The sequence below is a fragment of the Diadema antillarum genome, unplaced genomic scaffold, assembly GCF_040938485.1.
Source record: "Diadema antillarum isolate AM-2024a unplaced genomic scaffold, OU_Dant_1.0 scf00000014, whole genome shotgun sequence".
NCBI classification, from domain to species: domain Eukaryota; kingdom Metazoa; phylum Echinodermata; class Echinoidea; order Diadematoida; family Diadematidae; genus Diadema; species Diadema antillarum.
Window position 1 is genome coordinate 2252683 of NW_027270903.1, and position 26687 is coordinate 2279369.

Below are 26687 nucleotides of genomic sequence, written 5' to 3' on the forward strand. Positions count from 1 at the left end.
TAAAGATAGGCAGGTGGCATAACCTTCACGGCGGCTGTATGAAATTCTCTCCGGTATAGAAAAAACAAAACAAAAACGAAACAAGTGGAACTTGATCTGTTTAAACACCCGATCCGATAACCTCCTCCGAATTCCGTCACAATGCGTGTACCTTATCATTACAATAGCTGACGGCCAAAGTCAAATCACTAACCCTGAAAAGAATCGAGACGACCAAACATTGAGAAAAGCTGGGAGAGGGAGAAGGAAAGGGTGGGAGGGGGGGGGGGGGGTGAGAGAGAGACTCAAGAAGACATTGCTTGTCAAGATATCCTTGCTCCTTCGTGCGTTGGTTTGCATTTTTAGTCTCCTTCTTAATTTAAACAAAAACAAAAAGTAAAACCATGGAGGTGACCTCTCACCTCCCTGGTAAAGCTTATACCTAGTTTAATATCAAGATTAAACAAAGCATATTCAAATACGAAAAGGAGAAATAAACAAAACATGTCGGAATAAAAACAAATCGACCTTTATAGCTTAGGTTTAATTGCCTCTCACAAAAGATTTGTTGGTTTTTTCTGTGTGTGGGATGCGTATATTTGCATCAGATGTTTGACATGTGAGTCTATAAAGTCTTCAATATATCAATGCAATAATGCTAATCAAAGTCAAACCAGAACCTAAACAACATTATATCAAAATGCCCTATTTAATAAAAAATGTATTAGGTCAAAACATAGACCTACTAAGCAGCTCATCGTCTGTTTGTGCTGACTTTAAAGAGGAAACAGTGATAGTCGTGTTCTTAAGTACTCGGGTATAGGCATTCCTCGTATCTACCTGGTCCGTGACACCTCATAGACCTGTTTTTATTGTAAGGGATTTGGTATCATATAAGTGGTAATCTGTTGAATGTCCTTTATAGGGTGTATGACTGAATGTTTGTACATACAACTGAAGACATATTTTGAATGGACTGCAGACGATGATTCTCGTTATAGGTTACATTTGTTTGTAAATGAATACAGATGTTTGCGATATTGATAATTAATTTGTAAATACATTAGAGATAATCAAATAATTATTATTACAGTACATAAGTCACACATGTTAGAACAGAATAAGTGCATTATAAAGCATAATGTAGTGATTTGATCTGATTTTGATTTTGATATTCTACAATTTCATATCAAACGTGATATACAAGAACATTTTGTTTTTGTACAAATCATATGATATTTTTAGAAAGAATTATCAGACTTCATGAATACAAAATATTATTGAGAATTATTTCATGCAAATTAAACGGTACATTGATAATAACGAAAAATAATTTAAAGATACAATCTAAGGGGGACAATTGCAGAATAAGGCTGTATCCTATGAGCTTACGCTTGAGAGTGGAAACAGCCCAGTTGACTAATATAGATGATGTTTATCCACGGTGAGTAATATTATAATTAATATCACTTTGCTAATCTGTCTGAATATAACAGTTGTCATATTCCCTTTTAATCTATGATCACGACAAGATAATTTCTTATTTTTTATTTAAAATACTCTTAATTGAGTAGACCTTCGTTCAATTACCAATTTCCGTTTATATAAGAAATATTACATTCATCAGGTTGAGACCGTGGAGAACAAAAATACGTATGAACAGTTTAGGAAATATTCAGTGATAACCTAATATATTCAAACCAAGGAATTATTTTCAATAATTCAGTGTTTCTGTTACATCTGTTACATCTGCGAAATAAAAAGTGAAATGTAATAATGGGGCCGAATAAACAATGTCATTTCTGAACGGTCCCAGCATGGCACCCTTTGGGACACCACATTAATTCATATTCAGTCGCTGTGACTTTGCAGACGACAGAGAACATAAAGTACATAACATATTGTTCGAATAACCTACGAACCACAAGAAAGCATTGCCATGTACCCCATAATGACGTAGTGTTTGAATCAGGGCATCATGATCTATGATATCAAGTGTCTTATCCATACTGCCGTAAAAATGATGAATTCACAGAAAATTCAGGAAGAGTTTGAGTAAATGATCATTGTAGTTTTGATGCAGAAAGTCACAATACATTGAACCTTAATGAATGTTTACCAAATAAGTATTAACCATTTTATCTGCATTGTTGATGTTTTTATAATGATAATACAAACAGTAATGAATGAAATTTTCATAAACATCAAACCATTGCTTCTCGAAATCTAGTATAGAATAAAGCTTATTATACTTTCTTCTCTGCGCATTCGATATACAAAATATAGTTTGCCGGTAATGCATGAGGTAGAATAGCTACAGTTTTCGTGACAGCACAAATACGAAGATGGTCTGATATTTTAGAACCAAATATACTGTAAAACAACAACGACAACGACAACAACAACAACAACAACAACAACAACAACAGCAAGAAAACCGTGTACCTCGTCATTCCTGAAGTTGATTATGTTTCACATACAGATGGTTGTAATTGCAGTCAGATGTGGTACTACGATGTACATGCTGATTGCTTGTATTATTTTGTATAACATTTTGACATTGTGCACTTGGCGCTGCTATTTCTATCTCCCTGTCCAAAGGTCGAAAGTTCAAAAGAGTATGTTGTGTCGTGTATCGCTGTATGATAATGGGCCTGCTCTATTATCAATGATTTTGACTACTATGCCAGTCGTGACGGAATAATGAACATTTTGCAGCCACATACCATTATTCTTCTCCCTCTCCGACTCCCCCCCCCCTTTTTTTTTAGTCCCTTACGGTGAAAAGTTCAACGTTTGAGACGTCGACCGTCAAGACTTTAATACGTGTCGCGTACTGTTACTGGATAATGCGACAAATAAATGGGATGATATGCTGACTTTTCTTTATATTTTCTTTAAATCGTTCTACACATTTGGCATCACAAGCTGCGGAATGCTTTTCATACGGCAGCGACTGCAACGCAGAAACTTTGAAAATCCATAACTTTTGAAGGGATTGTCCGATTTTCCTCCACTTTCATTGATGTGCTTTATTTTTATTGTCGCATTCAAACACACACACACACACACACACACACGCATATATATCTGTATATCAATTATATGTAAATTTTATATACATGTACATTATGTATATATACATATTTACATATTATGAAGGTGAACTTGTCCTTTAAGATTAGCGTGCATAAAAGCCGTGAGGTTTGTATCAACTGCTCATTACATTTCATCACGTAGACCGATTCATTAAGCATTCACTAGTTTTGGAGGCACAGGTGTTTGAGGATTGGTGCACGCCTTTTGGGTAAGTCTGGGCAGGATAGACGATTATTTAGTTTGAGGTCTCGCACCTCATTGCTTTAAGATATTGCATAAGAGAAAGACCGACTACAGGAAGTTTGACAATTGTACGTAGAAGTCATTTCAGGGTATAAGACCCACATAATGAGACAATTCGCTTGAATCAACGAATACATTGGAGTTCGATTACGCGTGCGCTCTGCTATAATAGTGCAACTGCACCATATTTCTACAGGGAGGTATATGGCCCCACCTTTAGCTTCTGAGCAATTACTTTATGTGTATATGAATATACTTGCAGGGACAACATAATGTAAAGATTAAAGGTCGTATATGTTTTTCGATAACTAAAGGAGATCGAGATCTTGCAATTGCTGCGACCAGCGTGTCTGCACACGATGTCAGTGACATTTTAGGGGCTAGTCCGACTCTTTTAAAAATCATAAATGGTAATTGATGGTAGCGAAAGGGCGCACCGTTAATTATGGTGAAGGGTATTTGAATGGTAGGCCTCCCGGGGTCTGTGGTAAATGTCAATGGTGAAAGCTATTTCATTGGTAGGTTTCTAGTGGTCAGTGGTAACTGTCAATGGTGAAGGGTATTTGAATGGTAGCTTTCCAGTGGACAGGTGCAACTGCCAATGGTGAAAAATATTTCAATGGTAGGTTTTCTGTGGTCAGTGGTATAATTGTCGATGGTGAAAGAAGTTTGAATAGTATAAATAGGTTTTTTTTTTAGTGGCCAGTGGTAATTAATAATGGTGAAAGGTATTTCACTATAACAGTCTTATGTATATCATGCTAAGAATTTAAGAAGTGAAGGCGACGTGATAGATATTGGCAGGGTATATTCACAAATATCATTGCATGTCAACATCATTTAAAATCGAATTCATTCAAAAAAAAAATAAAAGTCCATGCCATGATTTGGTTACAAAAACATTTTTTTTGGGGGGGGGGGGTGGGAGGGGAGGGGATGGTAAAAAAACGATAATTAAATAGTGTCATAATGCTATTCTGTTGGTTCTTTAAACCACTGATTTATTATCTATTAGATTAGTATCAGATAATGACAATACACTCTAAAAACAGAACTCTAGATTTTAGTGATTTGTTTTGTTCCTTATTGGTTATTTCTATTTTTTCAATATAATACATAAATATATTCATTGGTATGAAAACTTGTTTTGGAATTATTGTCTTTTAAAATGGAACCCTTTGTGCAATTCAATCTATCCAACTGCGAGACAAGAATATCTCAGTGAAATAAAGTCTCAACATTATAGAGTTTGTATTTACATTATTTTCCATTACAAACTTTTAAAAATCAGTACTTTGTATTTTCATATCAAAATAATAAGAGTGTTTAGATTATCGTTGATAACGATGTGCAAAGATTCAATTATTCTTCTATATACAAGAATGAGATACGTCATAGATGGTGAGTGGTAAGCCAATGGTATACCATTGGTAAACCCTTCATGGATGCTAAACAAAATAATGGTAAACATGAATGGTAAACAAATGGTAAGTAAATGGCATGTGAATAGTGACGGGTGAGTGATACGCAAAATGTGAATGTTGCATTGTATCTCCAGTGGTATAATGAAGGTAAGACCAATGGAAATTTAAGTGGTATACTGAAGGGTAAACCAGTGGTATCCTGAGTGGTATGCGGGAGGGTAATCCAATGGTAAGTTGAATTGTACTTTTGTGAATGGTCAGTGGTGTGCAACTTAGGTGTTCCCATTATTTGAATTAGTCCGAATGGTTGTTCTGATGGTTAATGTTAAATGAAAGGTGAAAGGTGAATGCAAATTAGTTGATCCAATTATTGAAATTAGTTTAAGTAGTAGTTCTAAATGGTGAATGGTAATAACTGAAGGGTGAACGGTAAATGCAGGGTAAATATGGAACATGAATGATAAATGGTAAATGAAGGGTTGATTCTGAAAGGTAAATGGATGGTAGAGTGTTTGGTGTTCCATTATTTCATTTATATATTCATTTACTTATCTATTTTGCTAAGGGGCGTTGGAGGGGGGGGGGGGTTACCTGTTTTGGACAGGTGTGTCAGCTCAGAGTATGAATCCAAGGAGGGGACTGGAAGGTGGATCTCACCGCCTTGGTAAATCTTCATGAACCACGTTTAACGCAGATCACTTTTCATTTCGTTACCTCACACGTAGCAGAATGAATTACTGTCACGTGACTGTATGACATCCGGCAGCGTGTTTTTTTTTAGACGGCGCAGATTGGGGAAACTAAAAATCTATCGGGGACCCTATCCCTAAACCTAACCCTAATCCTAATCCTAACCCTAACCATCAAACCCTAACCCTAACCCTAACCCTAACCCCAACCCTAACCCTAACCATAACCATAACCATAACCATAACCAAAAACCCTAACCCAACGTTTTTCCCATAGGTTTAACACGCGCCATGCCCCAATCTGTGCCGTCTTAAAAAAAAAAAAACGCCATCCGGCACACGTCAGTGTTATCATGTGACTGATGCTTTCACTTCGTCCGATGGCCTATTGGTTATATTACACATTGTTTCGTGAGATGACAATATATATTATTTTGCAATTCGAGTGTGATGAAAGGGCGAATGATGCAATCGATTGAGCACTGTTTATTTTTTTTTTGCATAATATCATTGACAAGTTAATGATACAATAAAAAAAAGAGTTTGGAAGGCAGCAGACCTATCCATTAAAGTGTTTAGTGTTCATGATGTAGGACCTCCAGTCACGAGTACTCTCCACAAAAACTGTAATGCTTGTGTTCAATGTTGAACTTACGGTATGATTCCATCGCTTTGTTGTCATTGTTACAACCAGAAAGAGGAAAGCAAGTAAATAACATCCTATACAAAGCAGACTGCAACAGCTGGCTAGGCCATGGACTCGTCGCAGACAGAATCCGGAGCTAGAAGACAGGTGATCATCTTCGGTATCATCTCCCTGCTCGTCGCCTGGTGCGTGAGGCGATATCTGAGTCGACCACGGAATCTTCCACCCGGGCCTAGCGGGGTGCCGTTCTTTGGTGTCCTTTTTACGATAATGAGGTAACAACTCAGCGCCGGGTTATAATTTAGCAAAATGTTACAATATTACTTGTTCGGCACCATCGATAAACTCTCGACTCTCAGTTCACTTCGCTATCTATTGTTTATTAGTGCAAACAACATGAGGGCATTTGAAAGTGTTGTGTGTGTGTGTGTGTGTGTGTGTGTGTGTGTGTGTGTGTATGGGGGGGGGGCAGTGGGGGAGGGGGGGGGGGGCGTTGACTGACAACAACTGAGGAGAGGTTTCCGCTTGGGAAGCTGGATATAATAATATTGTTTGCCGCTCCCAGATTCTTTCGGATTTTGTTTTTTTCGGAAAATGAAACATTGTTAAAGGGATGGTATAATTCATGATGAGATGTGCCTTCAGGTTTCCAACTTTTTTTTTTGTGAGGTTATGGCATATCTCTCATAAAATATGACAGAGAATGTAAATCTAAGGCTGCGTTTATCAACTTTCCCCTGTTTAAACGGCTTTCCAAAGCCCTTTCCAAAGCCCTTTCCAAAGCCCTGTACTATTAATGTGCCGCTTGTTTTCTAAGAAGGGACAGCGAAAAGCAATTACCATAATAAAGACATATTTTCCTTTGAGAGTGACGAGTCATGATGCAATGCCACATGAATCAATTGTCTTCCTGTCTGTGAGGCAGCTCCAGTTTAGCACATACTTCAAATATTTCTGAGTGGCGGCATGAGACTTTGGCTGCGTTTATCAACTTTCCCCTGTTTAAACGGCTTTAAAAAGCCCTTTCAATTGTTCAAGACAGTTTTCAAGGAATTTTTACGAGTTGATAAACGCAAAGCTGTTTTGAAAGCCCTTTCGAAAGCCGTTTCCAAGGCCCTTTAGAAACGGCTTCCAAAATAGTTGAGTTTATCAACTCTTCGCGAACACGATAACTGGCCTGTCACTGCGCAGCTGCATTGCGCAATTCGACCCGAGGAGAAGAGGTCATATAAGGCGTGCATTGTTCGTAACTGCAGTACAATACTACAAAGACGTTTGAAAACAGCTTTGCGTTTATCAACTTCAAAAGGCTTCTACAAACAGGTTTCTGAAACCCTGTTTAAGAAACATGTTTGGAAAGCCACAAATTTACGGCTTTCGAAAAGGCTTTCCAAAAGGGCTTTCAAAACAGCTTTGCGTTTATCAACTCGTGAAAATTCCTTGAAAGCTGTTTGGAAAACCTGTTTCTGCCAAGAAAAGGAGAGTTGATAAACGCACCCTTTCGAAAAGGCTTTCCGAAAGGGCTTTCAAAACAGCTTTGCGTTTATCAACTCGTAAAAATGCCTTGAAAGCTGTTTGGAAAACCTGTTTCTGCCGAGAAAAGGAGTTGATAAACGCATCCTACGAGGGATTCAAAGTGTATTTTATGAAAATTGTTTTTGAAATGGCGGGGATATCCAAAAAAAAAAAATATCCTAAATAAATAAAAGGTGGGACCCTTCTTTGTTGGGATCGCTTTGTTTTAATTTGTTTTTGGATATCTCAGCCCTCTCGAACCTGATTTTCATCAAATAAAATGCTCGGTTTTTCTAAGAATTGTATGCTCTGTAACAAGTTGTTTTTAGTATCTCGCAATAATGGGAAAGCTCAATCTTCATCCCAACCAATACCAAATACTATGCCATTTCTTTAAGCTGTCATTTTAAAGCACAGGGATAGAATGACCGCGAAAACTTTCAGGAAATGGAGCTCTCGCTTATCTATTTTTTGGGGTTGTTGTTGTTGTTGTTGTTGTTATTGTAAGACTGATTGGAAAGTGATATTTCCTACATTTTAGACGTAACCGCGGGATCGTATAGTGTCGGTTAAGAGCTAACTTCAGGTTTCTTATATTTTTGGGTGAGGTAATGAGAAACCTCCTATGAAATGCGAAAGAGCATGTTATTCCAAGAGAAATTCAGCATTTACCGGTATTTGATGAAAATTGGTCTTGAAATGGCTGAGATATTCAAAACAGAGCAATCCTAATAAAAGATGGGACCCACCTTTTACTATGATTGCTTTGTCTTACTTTGTTTTTGGATGTCTCAGGCACTTCAAAACCGATTTTCATCAAATAAACTTTGAAATTCCTCTTAGAATGATTATGCTCTGTACTATTTCATAAGTGGCTTCTTGGTATCTCACAAAAAGTGAAAAGCCCAATCCTCACCTCAAACAATACTATACCATCCTTTGAACAGGAGACACAATATTTCAAGCGAGAATTCTAAACGTCGAACATGACTTAAGATGATAAAGTAATGAATATTAAACAAAATCTTAAGACTGTCCAAAGAATATATTTTTAGATTGTAATATTGTTGTGGTTTTTTTGTTTATTTTCTAGGGTGGGGAATAAATCCTCAGTATGTTGATACTCATTCTGCCTCTTCATATTGGTTTGAAATGACAAGTTACGAGGTGATCTCTTACATCTGTAATAGTGATAAATGCAATGATACAGACATGCGCATTATACAGATGTGTTCATGCATATCTTGTATGCCTGAGAACATAAACGTATTATGTATAAAGTCTACATTCTAATGATATATTTTGTTAAATTTTGTTTAACTAGGAGCAAATTGAGCCCTCTCGAGCTATTCACTTCCTGGGCAAAACAATATGGGGAGATCTACTCTTTCACCGTCGGACCGGTTACCATGGTGATGGTCAATTCCCTGTCCATTATCCGCGAGACGTTTCAGAATCCAAAACTCAACGATCGTCCGCACAGCCGATTGTATGAGGAGATAACTGGGTTTGCTAACAACGGTGAGTATCGAACCTGTAACCTTCCGAGTTGCAAGAATATCAGATTCTGTCGCACATGCATCTACAGTGGAGGTGTGTGGCATAAGACCCCAGACTCGAAGACCCGAGTTCGAGTCCCGCCCAGTGCTTACGACCTTGGACAAGATGTTTTTACCCACCATGTCCCTCTCGACCCAGTTGTATAAATGCAGAGACTCCAACCCAAAGCACCTTCTGATCTGGAGATTCTCCCGTCTGAAACCCCTAGCAAACGGGAGACTCCAAGTTGATGTGTGCGAAGCGCGAAGTTCCCAAGGTTCTAGATGCTCTCTGGTGCTATATAAGGCTTATTTTTGGCAACATACAATAGCAATAAGTAAGAAATCCTTTCGAACGGGAGACACAGAGCCAGGGCGGGAGAAATCAAATCTCAAACGGGAGAACGGGAGATTTTGCAAAAATGGGTTTTCGGCGGGAGATCTCCCGTCGAAAACGGGAGAGTTGGAGTCTCTGTAAATGGGTACCTGGCAACACTAGGGTAATGATAACGGCAGGGTGCCCTTGTAAAGTAGTGCAAATATGAAGAGACTTCCTTGGATGAATGAGACATTGATTTATTATAATAATAATAATAATAATGATGATTATTATCATTATTATCATTATTATCATTATTACCATTATTATTATCATTACTACTACTACTACTACTACTAATACTAATACTAATACTAATACTATACTACTGTACTACTACTACTACTACTTTATTTTGTCACGTGAGAATTATTATCAGTGTCTAAGTCTACCGCAGATTCTTTGTTAAGATACGTCTATCTTAATTGCTATAAATACCTTACGCTCTTTCCCTCCAAGTTTTCTGTGTCGTGAGATAATGAACTTTGAAAGTTGCGGAGAACCCTCCCCCTTAAAAAAAAGAACATATAGGATTTTTTTAGTTATAACTTCAAAAACATTTCTTATGATGCTACACTTAGTGTGGTCTCATTGAAAAGGTTTTTATATTGCCTTATGGGATGATAAACTTGTCAATGCTTAAAAATGGCGTATAACTCATCTTACGATGAAACTCTTCAAAATGGCAGTGGAGCACATTTCTGTATCAAACTGCAAAAGTACATTCAGATAATACTTCGTATTTCTCTTCGATATGTTTGTTACAAAAGCGGTCTTCCCTTGTGTCGCCTGCTTATTTTTAGGTGACACAATGGGAGTTGCACGTTTTTATTGACATAATAACACATATAAAGCTGTTTAACCCAGACATATGTATTGAACAGATACAAATTATGTATACTTATTATGTGACATGTATGAAGGGTTTTACGCAACAATAAAGTCCATTCCTGTTAATTGAAGATAATAAAAGGTTGATAAAAAGCTGCTGAAAGCGTAAAATATAATAACAAAATAATGGATATGTGTAATTATAGCAGCTGAAAGGGTCCTTGCTATGTAGCAACTGAGGTAGACTGTAAAGGTGTTTTTTTTTTCTCTCTCTCTTTCTGTTGACGGACTTCCTTAGGAATATAAGAAACTGGTGCTTTACCCATTTACCCTCTTCATGGTAACATTTTGTTTGCACGACAGAATAGATGTATATCTTGATAGTACGAGACAGACATTACACGAGTTTGTGTGTACACGTCCAACAGGAGTTACCCTGTCGAATGGTGAAGTATGGAAAGAACAGCGACAGTTCGTCCATACCGTGTTCCGTAGTCTCGGAGTCGGCAAGAAGAACTACGAGGACACAGTCGCCCGCGAAGTCGGCCAGCTCGTCGACGCTTTCGAGAAGAAAGGAGGTCAACCCTTCGACCCCAATGACCTCCTCTCTGCAGCCGTCTTCAATATCATCTGTTCCGTGGTGTTTGGCACGCAGTACAGCTACGACGACGAAGAGTTCGTTGAGGTAGGTTTTAAATCAATACTTCTTGCACAGGGGCGGATGCAGAAATTCCGCAATGGAGTGGGGGGGGGGGGGGGGGAGACGCGTGCGCGCCATCCATTTTCATTTTATTATTTAACACACTAAAAGAAATAACGGAAGGTGTGCACCCACTTGTTTTCATCGCAACTGTTTTCTCAAAATCCTTCACTGACATGGCTGACGTACTATGTCAATCAGACATTGTCAATTAGTTGAAATAAGAACAACTCCACGCAAGAATTCAATGATTAAAATGATTACGCAAATTGGCGGGCTGCTCGATATATAAGGATTAGAACCATCACTGGTTGAATTTCTGTAATGTGATGACGCATGCATAGCAATCTTAAGGTCGTTGGTTCGAGCCCAACTTAAGTATGGATGTCTATGATGTTTGTCACTTCTGTAGTACTAAGTTGTATGTTTATGTCTCCCCCCCCCCCCTCCCCCTCCCACCCCGCCTCCCGGGACTGCCGGCCCTGTTACGAAATATTTTGTCTGCTTCTTTATATAGTTCTCATTAGTGTCTTAAATTTCTGGTCCTTTGCAGATGCTGAGACTCATAACTTCCAACCTCGAAATGACGAGTGCGGGTGGCTTGATATTCTACCTTCCCATTCCGGGCATCTCGAAGTTTCCCGGACGCTTCCGAAAGATGAAAGAAAACATTCAGAGTGTTGTCGGCTTCATCAAGCGAATAGTCGAAACTCACCGAAAGGACATCGATTGGGACAACCCGAGAGATTTCATCGACATCTACCTGAAGCGTATGAAGGAATTCGAAGTGAGTGGCCATGACAAGTCAGAATGAACTGCAATGGAGAAATCCATGACAAACTAGAGAAGCAATCTGAGAGCGCAGACCTCCGCCAAGCAGCTCAGTCATTCCACTAGATCATTGATTTCCATTCATATGCACGCTGAATATAGCCCACTTTTACAATAATAGAAGCCTTTTGTTTACGTCATCAGCTTCCAGCCGCGCGACGCCTCTCCGGAGCAGAGCATGCACTTTAGTGCGCGTTTGCAAATATCCAAATGATGATGATGATGATAATAATGATAATAATAATAATAATGATAATGATAACAATGATAATAATGATGATAATGGTAATAATAATAATAATAATAATTACATTAATAATGATGCGCAGATTGAACTCCCAAGTTCATTGACCCTATATACCTGCCAAAATATCGACAATCCTCCATAAAATCCATAAAACTCCCAGATCACTACCAAAATTCAATCGTCTATTCCTCGTGTCATTCTCAATCATTCCTAATGTAAGTTTCATCCAAATCCTTTCACAACTTTTGAGTTATTTTTCACTCAGACAAACAGAACAAACCAACGCCAATGAAAACATAACCTCCTTCCTTGGCGGAGGTAATGATAGCCACAATAAGGCAAGCAAACAGACAAACGAAACAAAAAAAGAAACAAAAAGAAACAAAACGTTTAGTCTCTTCAAAACTCTTTATCAATCCGAATTCAGTTGTAAAGGCTGACATGGATGAACCCTAAGGATTTCTTGAAATACGGATAACGTTGTATCCGCCTTTCTGCGGTTTCCTTGTGGTATTTAGTTGAAACAATGTGTGAATATGAATTAAAATTGAAAAAAGAAACAACCCATATTTAAATTTTTTTCGGAAAAACAGGGAGAGAGTCAGACCTGATAAGATTCTGACAATTTGTTCTATTTATTCATATATTTCTTCGAGACGTTGACGTTGTTTTTGGAAGTATTACTTTTGTTTAATCTTTTAACAAAATTTACTGTTGCATTTTTCAGTATTAATGCCAGAGGAAGTTTAATGAGGAAATTGAAAATAAGAGAATGAAATTCGTTTTTGTATGTTTCATATTCATCAGGGGGAAAGGAACATCCTTTGATGACGACAATTTGACCTACAGTATCGTCGACCTGTTCATCGCTGGAACCGAAACTACGTCCACGTCCCTCAAGTGGGCTATCATGTACATGATGACGCACCTAGATGTACAGTCACGTGTTCAGAAGGAACTCGATCAGGTGGTTGGAAGGGATCGATTCCCCCGGCTCGATGATCGTAAAAATCTGCCTTACACCAACGCCGTGGTGCTGGAAGTAAGACTATTATACGCGTTTAATGTTTCCCTTCACTACATAATTACGTGTTTAAAGGAAAGGTATAGTTTGGGTTCAGACAAAACTTCAAATTTCTAATGTTTTTTTTTTTTTTGGGGGGGGGTAGGACAATGAAAAACCTCTATGAAATATGAAAGAGCGTGTAGTTCCAAGAGGAATTTGGCCTTTATTTTTTTTTTTAAAGTTGGTTTTGAAGTGGCTGATATATCAAACAGAGCATTCCTAATACAGGTGAAACCCATCTGTCATTACAATCGCTTTGTTTTACTTTGTTTTTGGATTTCTCAGCCATTCCAAAACCGGTTTTCATCAAATAGTGTGTGAGCTGCATCTCCACTAACATTGCGAACAGGAAACTGCATTATTTGTTTTATAACATCGAAAATTAACGGCATTTCAGTCGGCCCTACCTTTATGGGTAAATATATCAGTCGATCAGCTACATGTAGAACATGCTAAAAAGCCAAGATGTTCTTTTCAGCTAAACACTCGACTCATCACACAGACTACACGAACTGAAAATTGTTTACAGAAATCAATGATTGCAATACTAAAGTATGCATTGTGGGGTTTAGTGAGCGTGCAGTTGCACATAATGCCTTTCATGCAATGTGCCATAGGACCTAGATACGCCGTGCTGTTAGACTTCATTTTCGTTGCACACTTTTTGCATCCCCGTATACATAGTTAGTAAGAGAATGAATAGCAAACACGTGGCTCATTTCAGTGCTTCTGATTGGTTACTTTCTGTGTTAACAACACCATGCATGTCTGTCTTCCATCCTTCATCACAGTGCATGCGACGTGGCAATGTGGCGCCACTCACCTTGCCACACGTCGCGGCCGAGAGTACGTCGGTCAAGGGATACCACATCCCAAAAGGCGCCATAATCCTTGGCAACCTTTTCAAGGTCGTGAATGACGAAAGTCACTGGGACGCCCCCAACGAGTTCAGGCCCGAAAGGTTCCTCGGGAAAGACGGCGAGCTGCTCAAGCGTGACGAACTGATCATCTTCAGTGCTGGTGAGTTATTTGTGTTTTTATTATTTAGCTTTTATATATGAAATTATTAACAAGCGAAATATAAAAATAAACTTTTTGTAAGTTCATCAAAATTAATCTTTATCAATTGATCGATTTTCTTGATTTTTCATTAATTATCACACACGCACACACACACACATACACACACAAACTTCCGTGAACAAAACACCCCATTGCCATTGTCAGCACTCACATGCAGTGATCCAAACAATGTCGAAAAGCCTCTGCACGTATTTTTAGGCCCTACTATCAATAGCCTTTTGGCAACGCCCTGTCGCTCCGTTTTGTTTTTTTTTTTTTTTATAGTGAGCAAAATGAGGACGTCACGTTCGACTGGGTACGTACGCTTTATTCGCACATAATATAAACTTATATTAACTTTTCCTAATTACTTTAATTCCATATCACCTATTCTCTGTTCTTTACATTGGTTATCTGTAGAAAAAAAATATTTTCAAAATTCTGTTATTAGTACATCATTCAGTTCATTCTTTCCCCCCCCCCCCTATACCTAAGTAACTCTATTCAAAAGTACAATCCGACACGAAGTCTACATTCTTCATCAGATGCATTGTTACTCCAAACACCCAGAGTAAAAATAGATAAAACGTGGATGGGTAGAGTCGTGCTTTCTCCGTTATGGGACCATTTTTGGAATCACTTACCTATTAGTTAAGGCAACTGCCATCTACAGAAACATTAAAATCCAAACTTAAAATGTATCTGTTCCTCTCACTGTGAGGATTATTGCAGTCTGTAATGTTCGGAACAATATAATATTCTTTATCTGGTATGTCTTCGTTCGTTGTTTGCCATTTCTTCTTTGTTATATAGAAAGTTTGATCATGTATAATTCGTGTGTTTGCTTGTTTGTTTTTTGAAGCGCCATGAACACCGAAAGGTGGACCTGTGCGCTATACAAGTTATAGCCCATATAATTATAATTATTGTTATTATTATTATTATTATTATCATTATCATTATCATTATTATCATAATTACTATTATTATCATTATTATAATTATTATTATCATTATCATCATTATTATACAGCAAAGGGGCCTTGTCAAAAGGCTAGAATGCAACTACACGGGCATTATCATTTTTCTTGAAGCGTTTTGTCCGACAAATTTGCCCTCAGCCAATCAGACGCAAGCTGTGTGCACAAGAAGCTATTACAGAGACACATGCCGGAAACTGGCCAACATAGCTCTTTCTAAAGTGGGTATTACGTCATCTTTCACTTCCAGGTCGTCGGGTATGCCTGGGTGAGCAACTAGCCCGAATGGAGCTCTTTCTGTTCTTCACCAGTCTCCTTCACCGCTACAGTTTCAAGAAACCAGACGACGCTCCACCTCTGTGTTTCGATGGCATTGTGGGTACAACGCGGAACACGCATCCCTTTCAGACATGCGCAGTACAGCGGAAGTCCTAAACATGACTACCTCTGAGTAGTCAATAGGCCACATTTACATTACCTATTGATACCACGAGCATTTCCACGATGTAGTCAGAATATCATTGAATGGCAACCATACTTTCACATTTTTACCTTTAGTATTCCAATCAATTTACAAATATTCATTTCAGAGAAATGACATTATTCGCATGATAAAAACATCTGTTTATTACTTTTTACTGTAAGTAGGCATTTAGAATTTCATACTTCTTTGAAATCTAGATAACCTACCCCTTTTGAGGTAAACCGTTAGAGCTTTGCCAGCTGGCACTCATTTCTTTATCTTTTTTTTGTTTTGGCAACGAGAGACATAGTTACGTATACTATTGAATAATTACCATGATTCCATACATTCAAGAAAACACACAGAGAGCCCATACCTCCAGCGCAGCTCGCCCCCGTTACACGCACTCTGAAAGCAGCAAATTTCCCTATAGCCGCATTCACACATACGAAATATAGCGGGGTAGCTAAAACGATCGTGATCCAAGTCTCGCGATCTGTATAGGTACAATGAACCCCACTATCATGCTAAAGAAGTCTTGTGTTTAGGCCTAGATACATACTGCCCTACTTTGGCAAAAGGAAGCAAGTGACAAAAGTGACATTTCTCGTAAAAGAGTAAAATGTGTCTGTCATTTACACTGACGTCAATGGACTTTCATGATGTCTTATCTAACATATCTCTTAGTAGGATGAGTGTTTCTGCATGAAATTTGGCCTGGAAGAAGAGCTCATTATGTGAATTATGAAAACATCAATAACTCAAATTCGGATGGTATGTCACTTGCTTCCTTTTGCCAAAGTAGGGCAGCATACGTCACATATTGATTAATCATCTTTCATATCGTATATATTCTAATTCACTGGAGATTCTTGTTAAGACATTTTAAGAATGTTGGAAAAGTTTTCCCCATATGTTGGAATCCGGCTAGTCGTGTAGAGTTATAAAAAAAACCGTAGTGTTTGACAGAAGTTTTGTGTCATGAATATGCATTTGTGCAAAGTGGGTGTGGCCTGTTCGGCCCACGTTGGAGTACAGATGGATCGAGGCTGGGGACGATGGCGCTTGAGTTTTCTTGTTGCTTTTATGTCTGATACCGTTGGGGTTGGTGATTTGTTTTCTCGTCAGAATGTGTGGCATGTAAAGTTGTCATGCCACCAATATTTCCCTTCCTTCTGTATAATATTTGTCTTTATTGTAGAATCAACGAAGGAGTGATTCAAAGTAAAACGAATTTACCATATCTTTTCTTTGCGTAATATTTTGTGAACATAATGACCATTCACAACATTTTTTCATCGGAAATTGGACTGTGGCTGCATGAAAATAGAAAGATAACTTTGAACCTCAGTAACCTTCTATTTTATTTGCGTAAACAGCTTCAATACTGCTTCTTTTTGGGCATGGTATTTCGATGATCAAAATTCTTTATTATGATACTCGTCTATTAGTGTATTACGCATGTAAATGATATGTCAATATACGTATGCAAATGATACGTATTTATACGTATGCTCAATGATTCTAATTATACTTATCTAGTAGTTTGCTTCAAGTAACGGCAATTTTCCAGATTTAACAAATTTTATGTTGTGCTGCTTATTCCATGTATTCTGTTCCAGTATGGGTTAATGCGTATGGCAGTCTTGTTATTATGAAATGTACAAGGGTGTATGTAATCAAGGTAGGATATCAATTGATATATATATATAACCTAGTTCTGGGGGTCGTCAATTTTCTTCCATTGTATTGATATTTCATCAAAACCAAACAATAAAGTATTATAAGATATTTTGATGAAAGCTGTGGGACCTGAGTTTTTATTTCGTTGCAGTGAGATAAAGCCAGTTCGCAGTTCCCCGAAAAAAAAAGGAATTCGGACCAACTGGCATAGTCGTTTTTAAACTAACTGAAATAAACATCGGTTATTCTTTGATGCAATTATTATTCATGACAATCCTTATAAATGCTGTTTGTCAGCACATCCACCTGACAGCAAGTGTGGTATTTGGCAATATCGATAAAAAGAGATCATTGTCAATACATTCAATGCAAAATAATGAAAATAAAATGGATGCTTTCCCAAGTGTTAATTGACGTATCATTCTTGATGGTCATCTGGTCTACCCAAGATATTCCTTTTTTATTTTTTGCTTGTTTGAACGGGATTGATTAATCCCAGAAGTTGTTATGTAAAGGTATGAATTGTGTTATACTCTGAAAACGAGTGAAGTGCCCATTGCCGACTGAGAAAATAGAAAGGTAAGCCGTACCAATGTGCTGGGCAATGTGCCCCAGCATGATCGAGGTATAACTCCGAACTGGCTTAATACATTCAGTGTTTGGTGTGAGTGAGTCTACCCAGTTGGTCCTGCCAAGACTCTCTGTACAGCAAGAAGAATCACACAAACACAAACATAAACACAAACACAATAAAGCATAGCATGACATAACATAAGAGAACATAACACAACATAACATAACATAACATAACATAATATAACATAACATAACATAACATAACATAACATAACATAACATAACATAACATAACATAACATAACACAACATAACATAACATAACATATAACACAACATAACATAACATAACATAACATATAACATAACATAACATAATATTACATAACATCACATAACAATACACAACACAACACAACACAACACAACACAACACAACACAACACAACACAACACAACACAACACAACACAACACAACAACACAACACAACACAACACATTCAACACTGTACACAACACAAACACACACCACCGTACACGGTCCACACCACACCACACCACTCAAAAACAAAACACAACACATCAACCTGTCAGCTGACAAAGATTGATATATTGATACATTATTTTTATTCACGTCTTTACAATAATCAACTGTTATCAGACCTAATAAATTTTATGATATATAAATCTTGTAATGTAAAGCTTTATCATTTAAAAAATATCTTTTTATCTCTATGGCACTGTTATTACACTTATGGTGATATAAGTCCTTTGTTCTTAAAAATCATCAGAACTAGCAGCTGCTGCTGATTACTATGATGACGCCAATTAGCTATTTAAAGGACAAGTTCACCTTCATAAACATAAGGATTGAGAAAATGCAGCAATATAAGTAGAACACATCAGTGAAAGTTTGAGGAAAATTGGACAATCGATGCAAAAGTTATGAATTTTTAAAATTTTTGTGTTGGAACCGCTGGATGAGGAGACTACTGCAGCTTGTGAGACATAATTCTAAGACGTAAATATTCTAAAGAGAATGGAAAACGCCACTAAACACAAAACAACAACAACAACATATGCGTACAACAGTATAAAGAAAATGTAAAGAAAATTCAACATATTTTCACTTTTTTCGCATAATAAAAGACCACTTGACTTGTCTCTTTCTAGAGGCAGGGGGAATGATATTACCCATAACATATGTCGGTAACGAGTCAAGGGAATGTGTACCTTTTTTCAAAAGATGAAATTTTGTGAAATTCTCTTTATATTTTCCTTATATTGTTGTACGCATGTGACATCTGAGTTATTCATACACTGCAGTAGTCTTCTCATCCAGCGGTTACTGCACAAAAACTTCAAAAATTCATAACTTTTGAACGGATTGTCCGATTTTCCTCAAACTTTCAATGATGTGTTCTACTAATATTGTTACAATCTCTCAATCCTTATGTTTATGAAGGTGAACTTGTCCTTTAAGTTAGACTGTTGTAGGCGGCAATTCAAAGGCTGAGGAACAGGGGCTGATCCAGGAATTCTGTAAGGGTGGAGGGGGGGGGGCGCAACTATTATTTCTGGTGCCATTTCCGGGTTTCATTTCATTTTTTTCTTTTGATTTCTTTCTGCATTTTTTAGCTAAAAAATGGGGGGGGGGCACAATAATTTCTCTATTGTTTTGCTGCAAAACATGCTTTGCTCTATAACACGCCTCTGGTTTTGCCCCGAATCATTGTTATGATGCCTAGAGCTCTGTATATACACTGTATACTTTTTTTAATCATCTTGTATTTCCTTTGAGATAATGATTTAGTTATAGTAATGTTCTTTATTCTATAGGTACATTTTCTAAAGAGTTACTAAAAATCATACATTTAGTTTTTTTAATATTTATGGACAATTTATTTGCTCTTATCCATTGAAGTAATTTATCCAATTCAACATTTAAAACATCAATTAGCATATTAGGATCAGAATGTGACAAAAAAACATTAGAATCATCAGCAAATAATAGAAAGGAAAGAATACTTGATGAATTCGGCATGTATCGCATGTCGTTAATGTAAAGGATGAATAAAAGAGGTCCAAGCAAACTTCCTTGAGGCACTCCACAATTAACATTTTGCATGACAGATGTACGCCCATTAACATAAACAAATTGCTTACGGTTAGAAAGGTAACTTCTAAACCACTCCAAGGCCTTTCCTCGGATACCATAATATGATAATTTATAAAAAAGTATATTGTGGTCAATGGTATCAAAGGCCTTGGAGTAGTCCAGGAAAACGCCGATTGTATGATGAAATTGATCGATAGCTTTTGAAACTTTATCTAAAAAGGTAAGTATTGCGTGGGAGGTGTTGTGGTTTTGCCGGAAACCAAACTGATAATCAGAAATTATTTTATGAATATCCAAAAACTTCAATAATCTAAAATGAACAACTTTTTCAAGTAATTTCGAAATAGAAGTCAACAAAGATATAGGTCGATAATTGCAAACATCTTCCCTATCCCCTTTTTTATAAATAGGAATTACTTTAGAAATTTTCATATCCTCAGGGACAACTCCGTTACACAAAGACAAATTAAAGACGTGTACTAATGGATCAACAATAAAATTGATAATATTTTTCAAAAGAACATTATCAATACTGTCATGCCCGGCACTTTTCTTGTTTTTCAAATTCTGAACAATATCTAACAACTCATTTCTCTCTAAAGGAACAAAAAACAGTGAGTTAGGATTACGAGTTTGTAAAAAATCAAAAAAATTATTTTGACTATCCGGAACATTGTGAGCAAGATTATTGCCAATTTGTGAAAAATACTGATTAAAAATATTTGAAATGGATGTAGCATCATCGATAATCAAATTGTTATGTTTGATTGTGGTAATACGCGGTTTCTCCGTATTTTTATTAATAGCTGTATTAATAATTTTCCACGTATTTTGAATATCATGTTTAAACAAAAATAACTGATTAATAAAATATTTACGTTTCTCGCATCGTATTACTTGCGTGAGAACATTCTTATATGAAGTATATTTATAATGAGATTGCTGAGTGCGTTTAAGTTTATCAACATAATACAAATTATTCTTACGGTTAATCGATCGCAACAAAGATTTAGAGATCCAAGGCAGCCTAGGATATCTTTTGTAATTGTTACATTTTTTTCTAACAATGGGAACATGTTTATCCAAAATGGAAATTAACCTTTGCATAAACAAATCATAAGATTCAGTTGGATCCTCTTTATCATAAACATCAGTCCAGTCCACAAAGAGTGATTGGTAACACGAGTTGGTTTTGTTATAAGCGGTAAAAAAGACGAGGAAGTCATTATATCCAGAAAATTTTGGGCATTGTTTAAAGTCTGAAACTTTGACAAATCAACATTAAAATCTCCCATAATAAAACAATCTTTATTATTAAAAGTTGGGTTTGATAATAAGGATTGTACGTAATCAAAGAAATCATAGATATTTGAATTAGGAGGCCTATATAATACTGACACAATTATATTCTTTGAATAAGGGACCTTAATTTCAATAACAAGTGATTCAACAATTTCACTCATACAGTTCAATTCATCATGACTAACATAATCCAGATTTTGTTTTACATATAAGGCAACGCCTCCGCCCATTCTCTGATTTCTACTATTATGTATGAAATCATAACCTGGGAGTGAGAACATAGAAGTAGAACCCTGAGTGGTCCATGTTTCACTAAGACCCATTACATTAAAAAAGGATCCATGAGTGCCATCCATGAATAAGCGAAAATTATCAAAATTATGATTCAAACTCCTTATATTCAGATGCATTAAAGACAGATTATTGTCACAATCATTACCTTCAACGAAAGATTTGATATTGTTAATAGTGAAATATTCTGAACTTGGATATTGTTCATTGTTATTCTGACAAAAATTAACACTATCCTCATAAAAATTAAAAGGTAACTGATAATCTTTACTAGAGGGGTCATTATTTGCCTGTGTTTCCGTGTTATTACTGAACATTTCAAAGAACTCATCACTGTTTAATGAATGAAAGGCAAAGTCTTCGACTCGCATCATCTAGGAGTCAGAAAGAAATAGGACGTACTCGGTGCCATCGAGCGCCAGTGTGCGTTCGAGCATGCATGGCAGAGACCCCAGGAGGATGAGATAAGAGAGAGCATAAAAGAATGTAAGAGGACGAGAAGGAGGAGGAAGGAACAGAAAAAGTGGTAGAAGTAGAAATAAGAAAGAAAACGTAAATACCGGAGAATTACAAGAGAGCAAAAGACAAACAGTAGACAAGAACAAGACAAACACCACAAAAAACACATACCTATCGACTCATGACCAAGGTACATTTCCGAAAAACTAAACCTAATCATCGCTCTCCCTGCCCCCCCCCCCCCCCCCCCCACCCCCCTCCCCGAGAAAAGTATGTCAAAACTGGTCAGGCAAGATAGACTCCGAATAATGCATTTACAATCCTTTTTGTGAGTACAGTATTCAGTTAGTGCACTGGATGAAAGTTGCCATTTAGCGACGATGACTTTTTAAAAAAGGGACTGAGTAATGACGTGTACACAGAAAAGAGAACAATGCCGAACAATAATAAGAGTGAAGACAGACGTTTCATCTTAAAATGACATTCCAAACCATGTTCGAGATTGTTGAAAAAAACAAACAAACAAACACCGAAAGTAAATCCGGAGACTAGAATGACAGTGGTTATCAAATCGGTGTCGCTGCCAAAAAAAAAAAACAACAACCCAAAAAAAAAAAAAAAAAAACCCTAACAAAACACTGAAATTGGCATGGTAATGATGTCATTAACAAATCTCCCAGTAAACTGCAAAGTTTCTCTATATAAAAAAACAATATGTCCAATGCATCAATAATCATTTTATATTATTGGAATAGCATTTAGTGGCTAAATATTGTCGACTTTTAAAAATGACTTTACATCGCTATCTAATGGCAAAATCTGATAGGGCCTACGTTTATTTCATGCCGTTTTGTTTCTGCTGATATGACACTAGTTATCCTACAAGTATAAAATACGGCTTACCTGCACTGATGTTGCATGTATACTTATAATGCAAATAACTGTGTGCGTGCTTCATTTTAAATACTACAGTGTATATCATTTGGGGTGACCCTTGATATTATTATGTGTGTGCGTGGTTGGGTGTGTGTGTGTGTGTGTGTATGTGTGTGTGTGTGTGTGTGTGCGTGTGCGTGCGTGGGTGAGTTAGTGTGCGATACACGCTCGCGTGTATTATAATATAGTTAGTCGAATTTGCGCAAAGAATGTGAGGTATTCATAAACACAATTATAGTAGATATTGTCACCTTCATAATGATTCTCTTTATTGAGACATGGTGATCATTTTTTGGGGTGTTAGATAATATTACTTTGATAATAATTAATATTTGATAGTTGCATTTTATTATTTGAGATCCCTCTTCAGGGGCGTCACCAGCTTTTTTTCAAGGGGGGTGCGTTTTGACACTAAATGTTTCCGAGATTTTTTGGACAGACATTTGGAATATAGGAAGCTCTCAATCCCTAGACTTTTACTGTTTTTTGAGGGAAAGGGCACCGGCGTAGCTAGGATTTCATCTTGGGGGGGGGGGGGGGGGGTTAGAATGCGAGGGAGCGAGCAAGGGTGGGGGGAGGGTGTGGAAGTGCCGGAGGGGGTTGTACCCCCTATTATAAATGGATTATGGAATGACGGTGTGAAACGACAAATTACTGGCGGCGATATCATGAGAATTGCATAACGAGTACATGCGAGCGAGCTTGAAAATTTTGACATTTTACAGTCCCAAAACAGCCGTTTGTAGCCATATTTTTTTGCTTTGTAAATTAAGGGGGGGGGGAACGGTGGCGCAACTGCTGGCAATTACTGGCAGCAACATCAGGTGAATGGCATAACAATTAAATGCGAGCGAGCAAAGAGAGCGAGCTTGGAAATTTTGACATTTTACAGTCCCCAAACTGCATTTGGAGCCATATTTTTTCGCTTTGGAAATAAAGGAGGGGTGGGGGCGCAACGGGCGCAACTGCCGGTAATTACTGGCAGCAACATCAGAGAATTGCATAACAATTAAATGCGAGTGAGCGAGCGAGCGAGCTTGAAAATTTTGACATTTTACAGTCCAAAAACTGCCATTTGTAGCCATATTTTTTTTGCTTTGGAAATGAAGGAGGGGGGGGGGGCGCACCGGGCGCAATTGCCGGCAATTACTGGCAGCAACATCAGGAGAATTGCGTAACAATTAAATGCGAGCTAGTGAGCGAGCGAGCTTGAAAATTTTGACATTTTACAGTAAAAAACAAACGAACTGCCGTTTGTAGCTATATTTCTTCGCTTTAGAATTTAAGGGATCGCATCGGGCGCAACTGCTTGCAAATACTGGCAGCAATATCAGGAGAGCATAATGATTACATTTTACATTTTACAGTCCAAAAACTGCCGTTCTTAGCCATATTTTTTCGCTTTGGAAATTAAGGGGAGAGGGGCACCGGGCGGAACCGCTGGCAATTACTGGCAGCAACATCAGGTGAATTGCATAAAGGCCGTGTCACACCATAACGCGGGCTTGTGGCGAGGAGGTAGTTTCCAGCACGTAGAAGATTTTCAGCGGGCGAACAAGAATGTTTGCAATTTTCATTCATGCCTTGTCATACCGTACGGGGGAACTTCTGCGGCTTGACTTGCGGGGAAACAAATTTACTCCAATGAGCTCTCCGCAGTTGGTCCGCACCTGACAGTATCTAGCGCGTAGTTGCCCGGAGGTGCTCACGCAAGTCCGATTTAACCGCAGCCAAGTTTTGAGCATGACCAATACTTTTTCCGGGTGAGTCGCGGGAATGCCCGCAGAGGTCCACGCAGAACGCCAGTAGGAGACCCTTAGCGGCAGTACTTCCCAGGCAATTCCCACGCAGCTACTTCGCAGTCCCGTATGCAGCCAAGATAGTGAAATTCTGTGAGATTTCAGCCATTCCATTAGAGGAATTCCTTCACTAAGTTGTCAGCCCCCACGCAACTGGTACAAAGGTCACACAGTATACTCGCAAGTATAACGCGTCAGCAAGTAAGACACATGCGCTGACTCGCACAAATCCTTTTCCGCCCTCAGGAATGTCCGGTATGCTAGAAAATCCCTACACGTAACAAGCCCTAGTAGCTTGCCCGGAAAGGTGTGACAGGGCCTAAACACGGTTGCGGGTAAAAAAAAAAAATATGCGTGCGCACCTCTGGGCGACTACTTTTGAGATACATGCTAGGTACTGTCATGTGCGGATATCTACGGGGACCTCCGGGTAGTCAAAATTGTTCTTTGCAAGTCGTACGCAAGGCTGGTGTGACACGGCCTTAACAATTAAATGCGAGCGAGCGAAGAGAGCGAGCTTGAAAATTTTACATTTTACAGTCCAAAAACTGCCGTTCTTAGCCACCTTTTTTCACTTTGGAAAATTAAGGGGGGGGGGGGGGCGCACCGGGCGCAACTGCAGGCAATTACTGGCAGCAACATCAGAAGAATGGCGTAAAGATTAAATGCGAGCGAGAGGAGCGAGCGAGCTTGAAAATGTTGACATTTTACTGTCCAAAAACTGCCGTTTGCAGCTATTTTTTTTTTCGCTTTGGAAATTAAAGGGGGGGGGGGGGGACGCCCGGTGCGCCCCTCCCCCTGGATCCGCCACTGGTAGTCAAGGGTGTGGGTTTATGTTCATGACTGGGGGAGGTATGACCAGCGAGGTGGCGTCGAAGTGACCAAGCGGGGAAAGGATGTCCAAAATCTGCACTTTAGAGCATCCCCTAAACTAATTGTGCGTGTTTGTTTGTGTGTGTGTATTATATACATGGAAAAGTTAGGAATTAGCCCAGGTCAAGTCTTTTTATTGCCAATGCAAGGCATTTTTATATAGACTAGTATGTAAAGCAACACTGCAAAATCAATGATCTAGCTTTGATATAACGAAGCGTAAGGTACAAAGGTGTACATGCTACATCAAATTGCGGAACACTGTAGCGACTCTTCGTTCGGATGTACTGAGTACACTGCGCACATCCTGCTTATATGCAGAATGCCAACCAGGAATCACAATCTTTTGTCGGGTCCGGGCTTTTTGAACAATGTTTCACACTATATACCTATTTAATCATGGTTAAAAGAAATCATAGAAAAATATCTTATTTCTGGATCACCCTTTCATTCAAAAGCAGTTTACTAACACTTGAACTACTATTTCGGTAAATCTTTTTTTTTTTACCAGCGGATTGGGAGGGGGCGCATCCCCCCCCCCCCCTCCGTAGTTATACGCCACTGCTTTTGGGTGTAATAATTGGACAGATTTCTTGAATTCTAACAAAAAAGCAAGAACATCTTTTCATCGCGGGAATTATGATTATGTGGGGTGGGGCAAATGGTGCGCTTGCCTTCCAATATTTTTATGGGGGCAACATTTTTGTTTTCTTTCAAAAGCAAGAAAATCTTCTCATTTCGGGAATCATTAATTATGGGGGGGGGGGGGCAAAACTAAAATATGCTTGCCCCTCCATTTTTTTTTCTTAATGAGGCTAAGGCTCGCTCTTGGGCTGGCAATATGGATTGGTCAGAAGTAACGTACATAGACCCTACATACTTGTAAGTAGCAAGCATGCAAACGTGTAGAAGTGCTCCGTATCGTACGGATGTATACAGTACGGTCGATAGATAGT

General features: G+C 38.1%; 1 protein-coding gene across 1 annotated transcript; it reads left to right on the forward strand.

Moving 5' to 3' along the window:
- Positions 1-6188: 6188 nt before the first annotated feature.
- Positions 6189-15664, forward strand: LOC139721803 (cytochrome P450 2J4-like). Its single transcript, XM_071633130.1, has 7 exons — positions 6189-6355; positions 8920-9116; positions 10772-11028; positions 11597-11834; positions 12937-13163; positions 13979-14207; positions 15480-15664. Exons 1-7 carry the CDS (start codon positions 6189-6191, stop codon positions 15662-15664), a joined length of 1500 nt encoding a protein of 499 aa, XP_071489231.1.
- Positions 15665-26687: the final 11023 nt, after the last annotated feature.

What these genes read in the sequence shown, in the direction of transcription:
- LOC139721803 (XM_071633130.1), top strand. Translation starts at nt 6,189, where the DNA reads ATGGACTCGTCGCAGACAGAATCCGGAGCTAGAAGACAGGTGATCATC. An exon ending in GTCCTTTTTACGATAATGAG is followed by an intron (nt 6,356 to 8,919) that starts GTAACAACTCAG and finishes TTGTTTAACTAG; the next exon opens with GAGCAAATTGAGCCCTCTCG. An exon ending in ACTGATCATCTTCAGTGCTG is followed by an intron (nt 14,208 to 15,479) that starts GTGAGTTATTTG and finishes TTTCACTTCCAG; the next exon opens with GTCGTCGGGTATGCCTGGGT.